At 39.4% G+C, this 13815-nt stretch overlaps 2 protein-coding genes and 1 pseudogene across 4 annotated transcripts in view; 1 reads left to right on the top strand and 2 right to left on the bottom strand.

Annotated features, from left to right (window-relative positions):
• Positions 1-13815, top strand: part of dnah2 (dynein, axonemal, heavy chain 2) — a 73817-nt gene that overhangs the window by 19402 nt on the left and 40600 nt on the right. For both annotated transcript variants that reach the window (XM_087837692.1, XM_087837693.1), the window contains exons 31-39: positions 281-498; positions 874-966; positions 1085-1210; positions 1554-1664; positions 1889-2083; positions 2818-2924; positions 4627-4816; positions 5113-5293; positions 6589-6716. In XM_087837692.1, the coding sequence (XP_087693818.1) occupies positions 281-498; positions 874-966; positions 1085-1210; positions 1554-1664; positions 1889-2083; positions 2818-2924; positions 4627-4816; positions 5113-5293; positions 6589-6716 (1349 nt within the window). The remainder of the gene's footprint in view (positions 1-280; positions 499-873; positions 967-1084; positions 1211-1553; positions 1665-1888; positions 2084-2817; positions 2925-4626; positions 4817-5112; positions 5294-6588; positions 6717-13815) is intronic.
• LOC118455608 (uncharacterized) lies at positions 7916-11208 on the bottom strand. Of its 2 annotated transcripts, XM_087837695.1 has the most exons (6): positions 10749-11208; positions 10520-10635; positions 9539-9608; positions 8817-8991; positions 8544-8696; positions 7916-8466 (listed from the first exon to the last, which is right to left on the bottom strand). In XM_087837695.1, the coding sequence occupies exons 2-6, from the start codon at positions 10562-10564 to the stop codon at positions 8463-8465; spliced, it is 447 nt and encodes a 148-aa protein (XP_087693821.1). In that variant the 5' UTR covers positions 10565-10635; positions 10749-11208; the 3' UTR covers positions 7916-8462. The 2 variants fall into 2 exon arrangements, with proteins under 2 accessions (XP_087693821.1, XP_087693820.1); XM_087837694.1 differs by having other exon boundaries at positions 10520-11208.
• Positions 9680-10493, bottom strand: LOC148104333 (uncharacterized; annotated as a pseudogene).

Genomic DNA, 13815 nt, shown 5'->3' with positions numbered 1-13815 from the left:
GAATGTGCTCTTATTAAAACTGTAGCACGCAGTGTCTTCAGGCCCTAAAAATCCCTTAACAGCTCTATAAGAATATTTCATGAGTTCAGAGCCCAAATGTAAGTTTGAAACTTTTCTGATGATATTAAAAAATATTTAACATAATATGTAACATCTAAAATATCAGTATAGAAGAGGATAGCTAAACAAGGATTTGGATTGAGGAAAAAGAATTCCAAGTCATCTAATTTGTAAAATAAAAATGTGTTTTAAGTCTATGATCAACCTCTGTGCCTTGCAGGTTTGCCAGAGAAGCTGTCACAGATGGGTTTTGAGCTGGAGGAAATCCTTAAAGCCTTGGACACATACCTGGAGACCAAAAGGCAGATCTTCCCGAGGTTCTATTTCCTGTCCAATGATGACGTTCTGGAGATCTTGGGACAATCACAGAATCCACAAGCCATGCAGCCTCACCTGAAGAAGTGTTTTGACAACATTAAGAGCCTGTCTACTGAAAAGGCAGGGACAATCATACTCTGTGATCAGTGCTACACATTTACTGTTTACAACGGAGTTAATTGAGCGCAGCCATGTAAATATGTAAGGAGCAGTAATCGTTACAAATTTTCATGGCTTGTATTTCTTCATATCTCCTTTTTGATGCAATTTCATACGTATTTACATTTTTTGGATTGACCAGAGATAATTAAAGAGAGATAATTAAAAGCCCTTGTGCAGATTTTACTTAGTGTTCTTAAGGAAACTGGTGAGATTTTCTAAGCTTTCTCTTTGTGTTGATTGTGCTTTAAATAATATAAAACCACATTATGTGTACTGGAAACACTCCGCTTTGTCCTAAATAACTGGATTTCCTTCAAAATGTGTGTTTTCTAGACAAAGCTTAAAACACTAGCTGCTGGGATGTTCTCTGCTGATGGGGAGTTTGTTTCTTTATATGAAAAAGTGGAACTGAACAAACCTGTGGAGGTACAGCACTAACAATGATCCGAATTATAATATGACAGGGGTGTTGTGGTGATAAATGCAGTGGAGAAGATCATGATGCTGAATGTAAGCACCAGTTTATTTGCTTGTGTGCATGCAGGAGTGGCTGTGCGAGCTGGAGCATAGCATGCGCCTTTCACTAAAGGAGTCCCTGAAGGACTGCCTTGTAGATTTGAAGAGGATATCAGGACCAAGAGACAAATGGGTCCGAGCTTGGCCAGGACAGGTATGTCTGTTTTTGGCTTTCCTGTCCTGCTTTTTCTTTTTCTCTTATCTGATTTTCTCATTCACTGGCACTGATGCAGTTACTGGTCCTGCACATCCTGTTAATATTGTAGAAATCCCAGTGGCTTAAATAAAACTTATTTCTTTCCAGTTTAAAAGAGATTTACTCATCTTGTGTATTTGGTTTAAGTAATAAGCTACTTTACTCTTCTTATATATTATTTGTATCAAATTTATAGCATTGGCCTTTTAGTTTATAAAGTTAATAAGTCATTACATTTGCAACCTGTATAATTTTAATATTAAAGTAAGATTAAAACAAGGATTATTTCTCCCTGTTTTAGATGATAATCACAGCTAGTCAGATCCAGTGGACTTCTGATGTCACAAGAGCTCTCATTAACTGCAAAGAGAGAGATGACAAAGCACCCCTGAAGTCCATGAAGAAGAAACAGGTTTGACTGACTTTTTGCCACTTCACTAAACTTTTCTGAAAGTGTGTAAATATCATATTCTTTTTTGTTGGTGTCACACTATTTTATACTTATAAAAACATGTGGGTATTCAAGTCAAGGCCGGTATTGTGTGCGGTTATAGTGCATAGCTGTCATGTTGACAATAAAAAATGACCACGCATCAAATAAATTTGTCAAATTTTTGGCACAACTGTCTTTCTCAGGTCTCCATGCTTCAGTGCTATTCAGAGATCATTCGTGGTAACTTGCCCAAAGTCCTGCGTTTGAAGATCGTAGCTCTGGTGACAGTAGAGGTTCATGCTCGGGATGTTATTGATAAGCTGGCCAAGGCAGGTTGCTACGATGTCAGTGCCTTTGAGTGGGTCTCTCAGCTGCGACTTTACTGGGAAAAAGACCAGGTAAGCTGACCGCAAGACACTGATAGAACAGGTGAATTGATAAATTGATTTTATCAGTGGATTGTGGTGGTTAAAGGAACATTTATGCAGGTGGTATAAGTAACATTTAGTAAAGATGGGATTAAATTAGCATCTTGTTTGTTAAAAGTAAAAAAAAACAGTACTTAGTCTGAGCTAACCTGCTGTGATATGTTGGTATATACAGCTTCTCATATTGAATAGACAAATGAAAGTACTAGCTAATCACTTTCATTAGTTTCATGTAAGCTTAGTAATTTAGACTTAATTAGAATTTAAGCACGGTGGCACGGTGGTTAGCACTGTTGCCGCACAGCACAAAGGTCCTGAGTTCAATTCCACCATCAGGTCGGGGTCTTTCTGTGTGGAGTTTGCATGTTCTCCCCGTGTTTGCGTGGGTTCCCTCCGGGTACTCCGGCTTCCTCCCACTGTCCAAAGACATGCAACTTGTGGGGATAGGTTAATTGGATAATCCAAATTGTCACTAGGTGTGAATGTGCAAGTGAAAGTGAGTGCGAATGGTTGTCTGTCTCTGTGTGTTAGCCCTGCGACAGACTGGCGACCTGTCCAGGGTGTACCCTGCCTCTCGCCCTATGACAGCTGGGATAGGCTCCAGCGCCCCCCGCGACCCTGAAAAGGATAAGCGGAAGCGAATGGATAGAATTTAATTTAAACTCTTTTTGTTTCAGTTTTGTTTTGTTTTGTTTTGACTCCAGGGGAATGCAATGAATTGTATAATCCGACAGACCAACACAGAGTTCAACTATGGATATGAGTACCTGGGCAACTCGGGACGGCTCGTCATTACTCCGCTTACTGACAGGTGACATCGTATTACTCAGTTAATGCACACACAGACATCCAGAGTGTAATGATTTTCACCTTGGGCATCTTTTTGGTCCTAGAAAAAAACCTACTGTAACACACACTGGCACTAAAGTGTTTGTCAAAAAGTGGGCTGGAGTCAAATTTTCACTTCTTCAAATATTTGTTTTTTGTTTAGCATTACGTGTTCTGTTTTTTTATTTGGCTAATATTTGTAAAAATATGGAAGATATATAGCAATTCAACTTGGATGCTTTGGAAATGATAACTAGTGCTCACAGCACTGTTCCCTGACCCTTGCTGAGCATCAGGTACAGTGGCTGTGTAAAAGTTTTCTGTTTTCTACATTCAATGATCAGATCTATGATATGCCGAGGTTGTGTTCTCCCACTACAGGTACACGTCTTTCCATCTGTTCTTTTCATTGGCTGACAGAGAGATGCACATAAACGAGTTCTTGGATAGTCACTAGACTGTGTGTGAAAAATAAAATGGAAGACATTCTGTTTGTCAAGATGGTCTCTGAGTGCTATTTTTGCATGTGAATGTAGACAAAACCACAGCACAGCTATGTGGTGCATTTCGGTCATATGTCCTTACAAGTCCTTAAGTACAGATTATACAAGACAGTCACAAGATTTTACAGGTTATCAAGACAAAAATAAAATTCACGTTTAAAGATGGCTGTGGTTTGACTACTAAGACTGATCATTTCTGACGATTCTTCTAGAACAGGGATGGGCAATTCCAGGCCCCGAGGGCCGGTGTCCTGCAGGTTTTAGATCTCACCTTGGGTCAACACACCTGAATCACATGATTAGTTTGTTACCAGGCCTCTGGAGAACTTCAGGACACGTTGAGGAGCTAATTTAGCCATTTAAATCAGCTGTGTTGGTTCAAGGACACATCTAAAACCTGCAGGGACACCGGCCCTTGGGGCCTGGAATTGCCCACCCCAGTTCTAGAAGCGCATTTGTGAGGTCAAACACTGATGTTGGATGAGTAGGCCTGGCTCACAGCTTTTCTGTCAGGTTGAGGTCAGGACTCTGTGCAGGCCAGTCAGGTTCTTCCACACCACACTCACTCAGCTATGTCTTTATGGACTTTGCTTTATGCACTGGTGTGCAGTCATGGCTGAACAGGAAGGGGTCGTCCCCAAACTGTTCCCACAAATTTCGAGCATGAACTTGTCCAAAATGTTGGTGCTGAAGCATTAAGAGTTTCTTTCACTGCAACTAAGTGACTGAATTGGCTGCACTCCACTCTTTCACCAATCTTTGTAGAAACCGTCTGTATGCCTAGTTACTTGATTTTATACACCTGTGGCCATTAAAGTGATTGGAACACATGAATTCAATGATTTGGATGGGTTAGTGAATAAGTAAGAAACACCATGATTCCATTTTGTATAGAAGCTTGTTTTTGCCACTGGAAAAAAAAATGGCCTGGCAGACGTAACCTGAGATTTTGAATTATTATCTCACAATTTCAACTTTATGTAGCTCAAATTTGACTCACTGACCAAATTTCTTGAAATTTTGACTTCTGAGTGACTTTTTTTGAAAGCTTTTTTTGTTTGCATCTTGTGTGTGTTACAAAAATATTACTACCATGTTGCACAATAGTTCCAGTATGTGTTTAATACTTGTATTACAACATTTTTATTTGTCTGTAAAGTAAATGTCAGTGTTTTACTTCAGGTGTTACATGACACTGACCACAGCACTTCATCTCCACCGTGGAGGCTCTCCTAAAGGCCCAGCTGGTACTGGAAAGACAGAGACAGTAAAGGACTTAGGAAAAGCTCTAGGCATGTATGTCATCGTAGTCAACTGCTCTGAAGGACTGGACTACAAGTCCATGGGACGCATGTACTCTGGCCTGGCTCAGGTAGGAAGTAGTAGAGATGATTATATCAGGTGACCACAATAACTGTAAAAATTGGTACATTAATGCTTTTCATGCCTTGAGTAATTACCAGCTGTGATGCTGTATCTAGTACATGACTGTATGAAAAGTATCTAGCTGAAACCTTTTTGGCTTCAGTAAATTCTGAATAGCGTTTTCTTTTTGTGGCATTGACCCTTAGGCAGGCCAAAGGTTTTGCATGTCAGCTAAGGAAAAAACATAATCTACATAATCTGATTTCAAATTTGTGTGTATTTCATTATGTCCACCTCAAATAGACAGGAGCATGGGGATGTTTTGATGAGTTCAATCGTATCAACATTGAAGTGTTGTCAGTGGTGGCCCAGCAGATCCTTTCCATCCTGTCTGCTCTCACAGCTCTGCAGTCCAAGTTCTATTTTGAGGGACAACACATCCGTCTGGTCTCGTCATGTGGCATCTTTATCACCATGAATCCCGGTAGGTCAACAAAATTGTGCAATTGTCACCATATGTTTATAAGATAAGATAAGATAACCTTTATTAGTCCCATTTTTGCTGGGTTAAGGCTACCGACCTATACATACATTACAACATCACATGGGGAAGGCAGGTCAGAGAGGTATAACAATGGAAAATGCACAACACGAGGAAAGACGAGGAGAAAAAAGAACTCCCCACAGACTGAGCTCCAACAGGGGGATCAGTTTGAGAACAGAAAAAAACCACCTCAGCACATGAATCATCATATCTCACTACATAGAAGACATAAGCTTCGAAGGTGTTTGGAGGGGGGGTAGGTCTGTGTCAGTGTACATGCATATGTGTGCGTGTGAGTGTGTGTGTGTTCCGTGTTCAGCCGAGAGAAAGTGTCCCTTCACCCGGTTAGGCAAAAGTCAACAGTCTTCGGTCGACGCGGGTGGCCTTGAATGAGGAGGGAGAAAGTCACAGCACAGTCTTGTTATCTAAGGGAGAATTTTATTATTCCCGTCAGCTTTTACCTTGAGCATCCAGCTGATGTCAGGGGGGCCGCATGAGATGAAGATGGTAGCTGTTTTGGTTAGTGCGAACAAACTGCATCCAATTTTACAGTTGGTCTAATGTCCGTCACTGGTCACCAGGTCTCTCAATTCCCATTGTTCCACTCCAAGATGTTATCCATATTGCAGAGCCATGAGCTTCTCCAAGATCTTAACCATACTGTGTTCAAAAAACACAGTCTGAGTACTCACAGCCCTGCCCATCGTCTATCATGTCGGCCAGCCTTGTGGAATTTTGAACAGCTGTAGCTGCTTCTTGTTCTTCGATAAGCTAGGTCCGAGCCAGCTCCAATCAGCCAGAACTCTGTTATCGTGGTTCTGAATTGGTAGGTCGTTCAATGTCCTCCATCAAGAGTGTCCCCAGACACGCGACGCAACCGACCATCGAGTATCCAGCAGCAAACCTCTCCTCAGGACAATCAGGCTCTCCCAGGCGCAGGAGTTGTCAGTTTCATTAAGGGACCAGTTGATCAAATCCATAATTCTTCTTTAGGTTTTTAGAGAACAAGTCTGGGAGACTCTCTTAGGGTTAGAGAATAAGCCAGACTACACAAAAGACATGAGAAGCCAAGCAGGAAAGATAAGGGAGAGGGAGAAAGTTTGACCACCTCCGTCAAGAGCCAAGAGAAGAACATTAACCTATAGAGCAAGAGTTGACAGAAGAGGGAACCTGTACATGAAGATCTGTTTTATCCAAATCTAATCTATTTTCTCGCTTTATTTTCTTTTCCTCAGGTTATGCTGGTCGTACTGAGCTTCCTGACAACCTGAAGTCCATGTTCAGACCTATATCAATGGTGGTGCCTGACTCTACTCTAATTGCTGAGATCCTGCTCTTTGGTGAGGGCTTCAACGACTGCAAGGTACTAACACTGTATGGAAACTGTATCCCAGCACTGTTAATGCTACAAGCAAAATAACGGCAAGCGATATTAGCATTTAAGATTGAAGTGCGCTCTTTGCTAAAAGCATTAGATTTGTTGCTCTACTGGTCTAACACAAATATGTTGCTTTGGTTTTAGTGCAACAAAACTGTAATATATTCTGCAGGAATGATGCTGCAAGCAAGTGTTTGAATGGTAATGTTGTAGTCTTGGTTACTGGAGTTTATCGTGGAGCATGAAGAGATTACATTACAGTATGTAACTGTTGGGATAAATTGAGATTTATGAGGTGCAAGAACAAAGTAGGTCAAAGACAGTATTGCAGGTAGTTTTCATCTATGTATCTACTTCAGGGTTGCAGGGGGGCTGGAACCTATCATAGCTATCATAGGATGAAAAGGCAGGGTACACCTACGTACAACACAGGTTTGCAGTATACCTTAACACAGAGAAACATTCACACTTATGGCCAATTTGAAATAACCACACTGTTAGACTTTTCATCGCCACTTTAGGGTAACATACTGGCGTCACTGTTGCCAGCGTCATACCGTAACGCCGTGTTACGGTAGCTTACCGTTCTGCAGGATGATACCGTTTTTTGCTGGTGTGGTATAATACTCTTGGACAAATTATGGTAACGCACCGTAGCCTTTTTTACGGTATCTCACTGGCGTCACTGTCGCCAGTGAGATACCGTTATGTCGTAAATTACGTCAACAAAGTAACATCATACTGTGATTTAGAAATTGGTATACTACCGTTTATTCACGGTATGTCACTGTAACTGCAAGGTAATAAACTGCAATATATTTACTAGTAGCTTACCGTTATCATGCATCATCAGTACCAAAAATATTCATCTCTGCTAGAGGACACCGTGTCCCAACAGACGGTCATTTACTGTTTAACAGGTCGTAATTGACCGTAATTTCAGTTAACAGTAACATACTGTAAGAGACTGGAGAGTTCCAAAAAAATTGGATGGATAGATAGACACACACACACACAAAATATAATTCATGTGCTTTACACCACTTTATTTCAGTTCTGATTTTTCCCTGCTGAAATACACATTTCCAAAATCAAAAACTGAAAAGAATTAAAAACATATTTTCATTGAGGAAGCATTTGTTTTTACTAAACTATGTAATCCATTATTTTCTCAGATGGTTGTACAAACAATAACGATATTATGTCATATCGATATCATGGCAGATAACATATGCTCAAGTGTTGGGTTTTCTTAGTTATATTTTGTAGGGTCTTAAACCTACAATGTGAAGTGCCTTGGCATTCATTTTGTTGGCACCATACAAATAAACTGAATTGTAATGAATATAATATCAAGTCCCACACGTCTGCCTTTATATACACTTTGTCCAAAATACTGGCTCACACCACCAAATCAATGCACAAAACAGGGTCCACAAGGACATGGATGAGCGTGTGTGGTGTGAAGGAACTTGACTGACCTGCACTGAACCCTGATCTTGCTTTGTGGACTGAGTTCATTGATTTGTAGGGTGAGCCAATACATGTGACAATTAAAGTGTAAGTAGCTGAAATAATTTTTAACAAACGGGTAAAAGAAGGAAAAAAAAATCAAAACTGTTGCACTCAAAAAAACCTATTGGACAGAGACAGCGTCTTGCAAGATGGCAAGAGAGCTTGTCTTCATTGTTGTTCATCTTGTGTAAATGTCCAGCAAGCATGGGCCATGGATCATCTGTGGAGACACAGGTAACAACACATTGATCACTTAAATTATACAAGAAATTCACTAAAAATGGCAAAAACAGTTACCTAATTTGAAGTTCTCCACTCAAATTCAATAAGCCGCTGGAGGAAAGTTGTGACATGAGGGTTAATCGCTTCACAGTGGTCCCAGTTTTTCTGCTTGTCCCAACCTTGGAGGTACATTTTGTTCCCTCTTCAGGGTTTATCCTTACAAAAAACCTTAAAACATGCCATAATAAATAGTAACATACAGTAACATTGAGTTGTGATTTGAAATTTGAGTTATTTAGTTATAATTTATTCATCGTCTATCACTATTAGCTAACTGTTCAAACATACCTCTGAATTAGTTCCAATGTTGCACACACTGACTCCTGGTATTCCAGGTTCAATACATAGAATGAACCAAAGAAGACTGACATTGCATCAGCAAAGGTGTTCTCTTTGTCCAGCTCGACAATTACACGCCCCTCTGCACTCACCATCCAGCAGGTGGCGGTCATTGAACTTTGTCCTTAAATGTATAGGGGCAACATTGTCATTGTCATTATGCAACATAAAATAATTTCAATACTTCACTTCTTCACACTGTCTAGATAGTCATAGAGCAAATAGCTACGTACAGTTAATTATTAATGGCCTTATGTACATAAGTCCGTCTTAACATATTATAATTGTACATAATTGAGAATTATTCTGCACATTAAACACACCTAACAAAGAGTCAGCCCAATTAAATTACCAGAGATAAATCAACTGTATGGTTATTCTGGAGTTTATAGTTTGTGCTGCTGTTAAACTTTACAGTATTGACTTCAGTATTTCTGCTGTTGGTGTAGCTAGACTACTACGTTGATCAGTAATATGTAATGTAAAATTTGATATTGTTACTTTGCTGGATTCACTGAGACACATGTCCAACAACCTTGGTTTATAAAGGAAATTACAGAAATTTGAGCTAACAAAACAGAGACTGGATACCTGTGTCCATGAAAAGCTCCTGTGCCAAACAGAAATTGTAATATGGTCTAATCAGCTCTATTTCATGAATGACTTCTTACCAAGCATAATCAGCCTTGGGGTGCTTGGCAGGTTGCTCTCTGCTTCAAGGGACATCCTGGTAGGTGTTTCCTGCCAGAAAAAGGACCAAGACATTTTATGTAACAAAAAAACAAAACAAAACAGGACAGCAAGCAATAGCATCAAACATAGAGCTGTATGAAAAAAGCTTAGATCTGCTAAGACAAAGGGGGAGTCTTCATCTTCCTTGTAGTACTTCATCATGAGAAGTATGGCTGCTGTGCCAACCTTGTTGTTGGTCAAAACTCCCTCACTTTCTATCTGCTGGATGAGTGTCCTTATACCAAGGTTCCATTTGAGCTTCTGGCTGGAGAAATAGTTAATAATCCTTCCGCCTTTGGTTATGAGGGGCTGACCTAAGCGCTCACTGATATCGATGGCTGTGAGTTTGTAAAAGTGGTTCGAAAGACCTTTCCGAGTAAACAAGAATGGCCACTGCTCCTGAATTTCAGCTACTGAAAGTGAGGGACAACTGTTGATAAGCTGCCGCTGAGAAATATATGTGAGGCACATGAAGTCATCCACATCAGGTCTCTCCACAGCTCCAGGTCCTTCTGAATTAAAAATTGTTAACAGGATGTGTTTCTTTTCCTCTAAAGAAGCTTGTGTTTCCCCCTACGGAAGTTCAACTGGCTGCCAATTTATACAACCATAGCTATCAACAAGGCATCTAACTTTTTTAGGTGAGGTTGCATTACTGTTGGGACTACAGTCTTCCTCATTCCTGGTTCTCTTTGTTTGACGAAGTCTATGTGTTGTATTATCTTGATTAACATGTTCAACTCTAGATTTGATGCTTCTTAGTAGTGAATAATGTCCACAACCCAGTCTTTCTCCCTTTTCAGTAAAATCTGCTGTTTGAGGGTATCTGTTTACAATGATCTTAGCAACCTCTTCGTAGGATGCACGTTTAGGGTTTCTGCAGTTAACTTGCATGGCCTCCACAACAATTCTAACCATACTTCTCCTGTCCTCTGGATGAGCTCTGTCTCCTCTTGTGATTGCATGCGACAGTTGGAGTGGAAATCTTTCACAAGCTCCAGAGTAATGGTGTCATTCAAATTCTTTGGTCTGCCATCTAAAAAAAAAAAGAGAGAGAGAGAGATCATTGGAAAAGCAACTTTATATAGCTATTTCAACAAATATGTCCTCTTTAAAAGATGAACCCTGCAATTAGGATTGAGTACTAACAGAAAGGCAGTTTTGGGGACCTTGTCTGAAGATGAAAATCAATCCCAGGACTGCAAAAGAACTACAAGCTGTAGTTGAAAAATACATCGTAAAATACAGTATATTTTACAGTTTGTCACAATTTCCACCCTTAGTCCTACCGTTACCAACGAAAGGTTAATGGTGTTAGATTCAGTGTCTACTTTTGCTTCGTGCATTGCACAGCTGCAAAGATCCTGAAATTCCTCTATGATGCTCTGTATAGTGCTGGTTGGCAAGAGCATTTTAGCCTGCATTTTTAAACGACGCAAAGTCAACTGTCTTCTAATAGATTAACTGTGTCCTGTCCTTGTATTATGGCAAATCCCCCAATTTCTTGTTGCCTTGACTGCTGAACTGTCTACTTATGTTTTTGAGAAATATGGCTGGAAAATGATGTTCGGACACTGAAGTATTTAGAGCAACCTTCAAATGGACATAATACTTTCTCTGTGCAGCATACCCACATCCAGGAACTTGACAGCTGAGGTCACCAGTGAACTTATAAAACTCCTCCTCAGTGGTCTCCCTTCTTGTTCTGTGATTTCTAGGCATATGTGAATGAAGGGCAGAAAAGGTTCTGAAAGTGGCAGGGAGTTCTCAGTTCCACAAGAAAGCCTATAGTTAGCTACATGTTTGTGGCTTTTAACATGCAAACTGAACAATATAAATTTCCGTTCTAAATTTTGTGGCACTGAAGCCACAAAATTTAGAAATACACATAGTTGCAAAAAGTTCAGTGACCAATTACCTCTCCTAAATGACATATGCAATGCAAAAAATAAGAGTATTGTCAATAGGGACCAATTCCCAGTTTTTACATGATCAAAATTATTCACAAAAGGCTTCAATAAACAGAAAATGTGTGCCGACAAGAGAACAGTGCACAAAAATGAAAAGATATTTGAGCTCGACGCTTTAATGGGTTTAACATGACTTAGTCAGCACTCCGCACCGTACAGGTAGTACAAGCACACCTGAAAACACTGACCAGCTAACAGCTTTAAGCATTTGGGCGCAACCTCGGTAGTTCACCGATTCACCTGTTGCAAACGTCCAAGTTTTCTATCAAGTCTCATAAATCCATCGGCAACTATTATCTAACTAGTCTTTTGAGTCTCCACATTCATAGATATTGACATTTTGTCTTAGCATTTGAATGAAAATATCCTGGTAGGGTAGCTTAAAAGTCAAAACAAACAGTAATAAGAACGCATTTCGGACTTCTCTTGAATAAGTGAAAAAAAACCACTTACCTTCAGACTGATTAGCTGGTGTCAATCCAACTTTAATGTGTCCCATGTCAGTCCGTTTTAGGGGAAAAGTGTTAAGTGGTTTCATTTAATTTTGAAATACTCCCGCATGGACGAGTAATTTGGAGTCTAGCAGAGTTATCACGAATAGCATACGATCTTCAGATATAATCCAATCAACCTTGCATTTAACCCGATTGAACATCCAGTTACCTCTGACTACTTCTAAGTTGCACATGTTAACGGTCTCATCATCACTCTGTGCTGCAGCGAACTGGATCTGTGGCACAGGATAGTTGATGGCCATGTTGTTCTCCTGCTTTGCAGCTTTGTTTGAGTCTGAATTGCGTCTTAAACGTGCAAAACTAAGAAAAGCAGATCAATATTTTCTTCTTGTTGTTATTTAATGGTGGTTGGCAACCAGCGAAAGGAGCATTAACCACCTCGAGCAATATTTTCTATCCCCATTGTTGTTTTGAAAGTGAATACCCGACGTGTGCGTCATACGTCACGTTGTACGTCAGGTGAAGGTGTGGTGTCGGCTATCGCACCTGTCGCATTAAAAAGCTTTAAAAACGTAACAATGGCTTTAAAAACACAACCCAACGAGCTAAACATGAACAAACATAAACACCTGTGTTACATTATCACGTATATCCAGGACATCTCTTCTGAACCAAGACGCAGTGGTGCTACAAAGGAATTATTTCTTTAGGAGAGAGCATTTAATAGCAGTCTGGCCTGCAACATAATGCACCGCTAAAAATACAGTTTCTGCTTGTACCAGAATTTATTAATTTTGAGAGTGAAGTTGTAGGACTGATGCTGGTTAGTGGTGTAGGTTTCATGGATGTGACACCTTAACTTATGTAAAATGACGGCCAGAGCATACTATTAGGTTAGTTCACTGTAGTTAGGCAGAGGTGTCTTAAAAAGTACCACCTTATACAAAACAAATGAAGGTCCAGTATAAGAAAGAATAAGAAGAGAAAAAAGGAACACCCTGCTAAATGAAGTCATTTTAAAACATTATTCTAAATGTAGCCATTAGTTTTTGTTGCTGGCCATACAAAAAATAAGTATACTTCAATTATATTTCCCAAGTATACCTTACCTAGTACATATACTAATAATGCTTCTTGGGACTATATTGGCCCCCGTTTTAGTACATAACAGTATTCTTGAAATTAACTTTTAGATGTACTTTTTGTTCACTATAAATGTACTAGCATAATGTCATAATGTCTACAAGAGTATAATTAAAATATACTCGACTCTATCACAATACTAACCTTACAAGTATACTATTAATTTACTTTTTAGTTTATATTTGAGTTACTTCTGATTGAAAAACAGTAATTGAAATGCAACTGAAACATGTAACAAATCTCTTCATTCCCCAGATATCAGATCTAACTATCAAAGGCTTCATTTGTAGAGAACTGCACCCATAGTTCAAGTACCAGAATTATATTGTGAACAGGTGAGAAAAGGTTTTGAGAGTTGAAGTTTATTAACTATTGACCCTTTTCACTCACGGTTTGAACAATTTCATTTTTTTAAATTAATAATGTACCCCCACTTACTCTGTTCAAAAGGTAAAAGACATTGCACAAGAATTTTTGACAGATTCTTGTTTTAAAACATCAATCATTTGTTTCATAGTTGTTTTAATTTCACAGTTTCACTGCAATGCATGCTGGGTATTTCTTTTTACTTCTTAGTAAACCTCAGGTATACTTCAAATAAATTACATACTACATAGTATGCTACAAGCACTACTATACTACAAGTAT

This window comes from Neolamprologus brichardi, chromosome 3 (genome assembly GCF_056152115.1).
Source record: "Neolamprologus brichardi isolate AB-2024 chromosome 3, ASM5615211v1, whole genome shotgun sequence".
Taxonomy (NCBI): domain Eukaryota; kingdom Metazoa; phylum Chordata; class Actinopteri; order Cichliformes; family Cichlidae; genus Neolamprologus; species Neolamprologus brichardi.
The sequence above is the reverse complement of the archived record's forward strand: the minus strand, read 5'-3'. Positions and strand labels throughout refer to the sequence as shown.

Excerpts from the sequence above, each read along its gene's own strand:
- LOC118455608 (XM_087837694.1), bottom strand. The coding sequence starts at position 10,666 with ATGATCTCTCTCTCTCTCTTTTTTTTTTTAGATGGCAGACCAAAGAAT. Across the intron at positions 8,992-9,538 it reads CCCAAGGCTGATTATGCTTG|GACAAAGTTCAATGACCGCC; the intron begins GTAAGAAGTCAT and ends TATACATTTAAG. Across the intron at positions 8,697-8,816 it reads ACATTGGAACTAATTCAGAG|GTTTTTTGTAAGGATAAACC; the intron begins GTATGTTTGAAC and ends GCATGTTTTAAG.